At 50.7% G+C, this 6,000-nt stretch overlaps 1 protein-coding gene across 1 annotated transcript in view; it reads left to right on the forward strand.

Annotated features, from left to right (window-relative positions):
* TMPRSS13 (transmembrane protease, serine 13) overlaps window positions 1-5,137 on the forward strand; it is a 28,077-nt gene extending 22,940 nt beyond the window's left edge. Inside the window, exons 14-17 of the mRNA XM_021710262.1 lie at window positions 2,416-2,514; window positions 4,027-4,169; window positions 4,306-4,458; window positions 5,111-5,137. Of these exons, the coding sequence (XP_021565937.1) occupies window positions 2,416-2,514; window positions 4,027-4,169; window positions 4,306-4,458; window positions 5,111-5,137 (422 nt within the window). The remainder of the gene's footprint in view (window positions 1-2,415; window positions 2,515-4,026; window positions 4,170-4,305; window positions 4,459-5,110) is intronic.
* The last annotated feature ends 863 nt before the right edge of the window (window positions 5,138-6,000 follow it).

Genomic DNA, 6,000 nt, shown 5'->3' on the forward strand with positions numbered 1-6,000 from the left:
CCCTAGGAGGAAATGGAACTTTAGAGAGAGATAATTACCTAAGGCCATGAGTAACAGGTGGCGGCCCCAGGTTTGGATCCAGGTCAGTCTGATTCCCAAGCAATGCTCTTCCCGCTCGGCTGGCAAATTGCTCGCACTGCCATTGAGAACATAAACTGAGTACACATTCAAACAACACATTGCTACGAAGTTGTTGCTGAGGACCAAATAAGACCACACCAAAGAAAAGCTACTGGGGGTCTCAGAAGATCACAGGGGATGTCAGAGAAGGTTTCCTTCATTCACCCACTCACTCACCAGTTCACTTATCAAATGCTGTGTGTCTACTATGCAGCCAGCCCTGCAGTTGCAAATGGAACGAAACAGGCTACACATACCAAGACAACGTAGAGGCCACTGGATGCGATGTCTGGGGGAGGCAGGAGGCAATGATGGCACAGATGGGGGCAGTTCATCAGTCCTGGCAGGCTAGGGGACGCTTACCAGAGAAAGGATATCTAAGGTGGGTCCTGAAAGGATTGGCGAAGACCGTTAAGGGGACTCAGGAGAGACCCTGAAGAATGGGGTCAGGGTCCTCTGGCATAGGCAAAGTTGCACAGGTGGGAAGGTAGGCGGAGTACCGGGATTTCCGGAAGCCTTGGAGGGCTCTGGTGAGTCCAGCCATTCTCGTGCTCTGAGCCTGTGCGCTGGTGTTTCCCAGCACGTTAATTATGGAGGTGCTGTCTGCCTTGAGTCAGAGCAGTCAGCTCATCAGAGTGGGGTGAGGAGGAGGATCCCTGAGTAGAGCTTGGTTGGACGGGGCTGGCCCAGAACCACGCCCACACAGGGCGGTGACCCACTCCGAGAGCCACGCCCACCTGTGGCCCCGCCCCGCCCCGCCCGCCAGCCCTCCTCCTGCTCCTCCAGCCTTGAGAGTGGAACCTGAGACTGCGAAGTCAGGCTTGCCGGCTGCTTCTTGCTCCTGTACTCATACAAGGGGACAGTCGTCTGCAGGACCACAACAGACTTTCTTCACCTTGTAAAACCCATTTGGCTAACCATCCGAATCTTACCTCTCACCCACTCTCCCCTTAATATTATTTGGAATTCCAAAACAAATTTAAAATTCCTAACCTGATGAAGACTATTCTAATATTGCATATGCTTTTCAGATGGCAGCAGTCACTCTCCAGGCTCTGATGGTCCCTTTGGCGGGAAGCAGACCCTTAATATGCAAATCACAGCTCAAATTTACATAGTCCTGCACTCAAAACATGTGCCCTGATTTTTGGTTTAGAAATCAGGGCAGATTTTCTTAAATTCATTTGGCAGGCCAAGCACCTTGAGATCTCAGTACTTTTTGAGAAAACCTGTGAAAACTCTATTTAATTCCCGCATAAAAGCAAGCAGAATATATAATAATGTAGCTTATGACAGTGTTACATGTTTCTAAAACTTGATATCTCAAAAATGGGCTCAAAAGAAATCACACTTCGCATTTTATCTAATAACGGATGCTATCCCTGCATTTATTTTTTTGTTTGTTTACTCTCTGGCAGACAAAATGTGGTAGACACCAATGTTTAAAGTCCAATTTGTAGAAGAATTTAAAATCCATTCATCCTTCCTCTCCCTCCTTCCTTTCTCTCTCTCTTCTATTAGTTAAGTGTTTATTGAGCACTTAATATGTGCCAGGCACTATTTTAGGTGCAGAATGCTGCAGTGGACATAGCAAACGACTGAGAATACTGCAGACATTCTCTCAAATAATATTTTCCTCCTGCAAATTGGAGTTTGGTGGCCTTTGCCCTAGTCCATCTAGGGACACCAGTCCTCAGAGGGAGTTAGGAAGTAATCCATAACAGTCCTTCTAAATGTTCCTGAGTGTGGGACTGAGTTAACAGGGGGTTGTGATCTGTGTTCTCTGGATGTGGTCTTTCTGCTTGGAAAGGTTTCTTATCTTGTGCTGGGGGAACATTTGGAGGGAGAGCCATGGATCCTGGCCAACCAATAGGCATCCTCTCCAGACCAGGCCATTGGGATGTCATGACCGTAATATCAGGGACTTAGTCTGTTGCTGTTCCTTACTCTGATGGAAGACATTGAAGAGGGTTAGGAGACTCACTCTTGGAGGGAAGTGACCCTCAACTTCCACAAGGGAGCTTCCAAGACCCCTGCCCACAGGGTAACCACAGGCTAACCACTGACAGCACCCTGCAGGCTAGAGGGAGAACCACCAACCACTGACAGCACCTTGAAGGCTAGAGGGAGGAGATACTGTGAGTTTCTTACCTGGTCAGTGTGAGGCCCTGGAGAACTTCAGAGCTACTCCAGAGACAAGAAGAGGGCTTCTAGACGATGGTACTCCTGTCCCCTGTCTCTCCTCTGAAACTTCCAGCACTGTTCCTTCACTGATGTCTTGCGGTCGTATTGCAGCTCACATCCACCCTGCCTGTCTCCCCATGCATGGACAGACCTTTAACCTCAGCGAAACCTGCTGGATCACAGGCTTTGGCAAGACCAAGGAAACAGATGGTGAGAGGCCAAGATGCTAGGCGGTGTGGTGTGTGCATGGGTTTGTGCTTGTACATACACATGTGTATGTGTGGGTGATGTGTCCAAGTACATAGATGAGGCCCTGTCTGAAGGAGAGTGTGGGGATGGTAGAGTCACAGGCCTGGGTATGGATGTGTGTATTTAGACACCTGCATATAAGTCAACACAGTCAGTGTGGCAATGCCCTCCAGTCAAGACCACCAGAGAAACCCCTGTAGTTGAACTAGGTGGGTTCCTTGTCTTTGCAGTGAGGGAGACCACACACCCTAGAGAGCCATGGAGTGTCTCAGCAAGAGGGTATTAGAAAGGACCTGTCATAGGATTTGGGTGGTTTGGAAAGGGTTCGAAGACGTGGGGCTTTTCACTAGATTGGATGCTATTGGGAAGCGGGGGTTACTCTGATTGGGAACCTTAATTGTCTAGGAGAGAAGAGTCTAAAGCTCTGATTGGTCAAGAGCAGCCATCACGCATATCAGCCAGGAGAGGGCTGTGTGCAGTTTTCTTGTGGTTTGCACAGTGACCTTCTTTTTGTCTGTCCTTAAACAGCATGATGAAGTGGTCTTGTCATTTTGTCTCACTTCATCCCAATCCTGGAGTGCTTTGTCCTGTAAGATTGTTTATGTGCAGCAGGAGGACTTAGTTTTAGACTCAGGCTGCTTCCATGTTTCAGGACCACTCTTCCCTTAATCGTGAGATGGAGCGATGGCTGGTGTGGGCGCAGCCTTCTTCCGATCTTGCCTGACTAGCTGTGTGACTGTGGGCAAGTTGCTTCTCCAGCCCCAGGTTTCGCCACCTTAAATGGATTAATAAGACCTGCCCTCTATTTTTTTTTTTTTTGAGTTGGAGTCTCACTCTGTTGCCCAGGCTGGAGTGCAGTGGCACGCTCACGGCCACCGCAGCCTTGACCTGCTAGGCTCAGGAAATCCTTCTGCCTCAGCCTTCCAAGTAGCTGGAACTACAGGTATGCGCCACCATGCCTGGTTAATTTTTTGACTTATTGTAGAGATGAGGTCTCACCAAGTTGCCCAGGCTGGTCTCGAACCTGTGACTTCAGACAATCCCCTCACCTCAGCCTCCCAAATTGCTGGGATTATAGGCGTGAGCCACTGCACCTGCCTAAGACCTGCCCTCTTTAAGGCACATAGTTTCTGAAAACAAATGATACAACTGATACAACTGCTGGTGCTTTGAATGTGGACAAAGGTCATGCAACATGTCAGATGGCCTCGTAGGCTTGTGTGTCTGTGCACGTGTGTGTCTCTGTTTTATGTTCAGTGAGTTGTGTCTCGTGTGAGAGTGTATGTACCCATAATCCCTGGGTGCCCAGCCACAAGAGGTCTCCCTTGAGTCAAGGCCAAGCACGGGGCTTGGTGCCCTCTACTTCCAGGAGACTAAGTCTGGGTCCTGGAGTAGGCCCTGGAAGGTCCTGAAGTTATCCAGAGTCTCACCAGCTTCCTGTCCTCTTTCTCCTCCACCCCCGCTTCACTGAAGACAAGACATCCCCCTTCCTCCGGGAGGTACAGGTCAGCCTAATCGACTTCAAGAAGTGCAATGACTACTTGGTCTATGACAGTTACCTTACCCCAAGGATGATGTGTGCTGGGGACCTTCGTGGGGGCAGAGACTCCTGCCAGGTAAGGATGCCTATGGGTGGGGCTCAAATCCCAGGACCTTGAGGGTGGGTCAGAGTGAAGTGTTGGGGCTGGTATGGGATTTCCTGCTCAAGGACCACCTCTCCCACCCTGTTGATGTGCTCCTTCTCCCCTGTAGGGCGACAGTGGAGGGCCTCTTGTCTGTGAGCAGAACAACCGCTGGTACCTAACAGGTGTCACCAGTTGGGGCACAGGCTGTGGCCAGAGAAACAAACCCGGTGTGTACACCAAAGTGACAGAAGTCCTCCCCTGGATTTACAGTAAGATGGAGGTGAGAGCCCACCCCAGGACACTGTGCCCAGCAGACTGGGAATTCCCAAAGGTGGGGAGGCTGGAAGAATGCCCAGGCTTTCCATGGGGTGTTGGCAAAGGTCCCCTCAGACCTTACATTCAAGGGTGTTCAGGGTAGGGTTAAAGTCAGGACTGGGGCCAACCCTGGCTGCTTGGGTTTTTTTCCCTCCATGCCTCAGAACAGAGCTCTGAGGGTTGCAGAAAGGTGGGCCTAAGCCCACATTGTGCCAACCCCAATGCCACTCTCCTCTTGCCAGTGATGGCCGAGGTATGAGTTCACACGGGCTACCTTGCACCGCAGGAAGTTAGCGATCTGCCTCAACTCTGCTACCCCAGTTCAACCGCTGCCTTCCCTGGGCCTTCTGACTTTCCCAGGAAAGCAGGGGATGCTCTGTTCACCCTTCCCTTCTTGGCCCGGGTGAGGCCAGAACAGCAGAGAGTTCAGATAGGGCAGGAAGGGTCACTCCAAAAGTACAGTGAAGAAGGGGGCTCTCAGAGCTGCTTCCGTTGTACCCCTTTGCCACCCCGCCCTCCGAGAAGCACTGCCAGGTGACAGGTGAGCTGAACTGTGGGTTCCCTGCTCCCTGCCCAGCCAGTAGTCCCTCACCTTGTTCTCCCGTTCTCATCCTCAGAGTGAAGTGCGCTTCCGGAAATCCTAACCAACTGGCCTGCCTCTCCTCACGGCACTGGCTGCTGTGAAGACTCCGGCCAAAGTGACCAGCCATGTGCTGCATCATATGGGCTAATGGCCACCAGGCACCTTTGTCCTCCTACCTCCACTGTCTACTGCCTCTGTGTGGGCACACATGCACATGTGTTGCTGCTCTCCCAAGATCTTCAGAAACCAGAAGAGCTGTCAACTCTTCTAAAACTCCCAAGCTGGAGATCATCTGGAGATAAGAGTTTGGGTACCATGGATGCCCCTGTGTGGGTGTCCATAGATGGATGGAGGAGGTAGAGCTCAAACAGAGCCCAGAGAAGGGTCTGGAATTCTTGCTTCTCTGACCCTGACTTGGAGACTAGCCCAGTGTGGGCTGACGCCAGCAGCCCAGGTGATACCATTCCTGTCCCAGGACGGATAACAGGCGTGGACTTCCCAGTATCTAGACTGTCTTTCACAGAAACCAGCTCTCATTGGCATTATGACCATGGTGCCCTTGCTCGGACCTCCTGCTGGTGCCATGGACATCATGAGTTGGGCTGTGCTTGGCTAACCAGGCTGACGACTGTGAAGCGGGTTCACTGTACTTGTTTGGTCACAAGCTGTTGGGGTGGGTTTTATTTTATTTTATTTTTATATTCAAGAAATGGAAATAAATGTATTTTTAAAGAGTCTCCAAAAATTCCAGGAGCCTTGTGAGCGAGCATCAATCACCCCAAGAACTACAGGGGACTCATGAGAGTGTCACAGTTTAGAGTCCTACAGATTGTTTTGGCTTCAAGGGACTAGATGAAGGGATGGACAAAGTCTCCAAGTTGACATCTCCCAAGTCAGTGTTAGTGTCTAGAGTCCCTTTGAGAT

The sequence above is a fragment of the Carlito syrichta genome, unplaced genomic scaffold (assembly GCF_000164805.1).
Source record: "Carlito syrichta isolate Samal-C Ts95f unplaced genomic scaffold, Tarsius_syrichta-2.0.1 Scaffold288347, whole genome shotgun sequence".
Classification (NCBI taxonomy): Eukaryota; Metazoa; Chordata; class Mammalia; order Primates; family Tarsiidae; genus Carlito; species Carlito syrichta.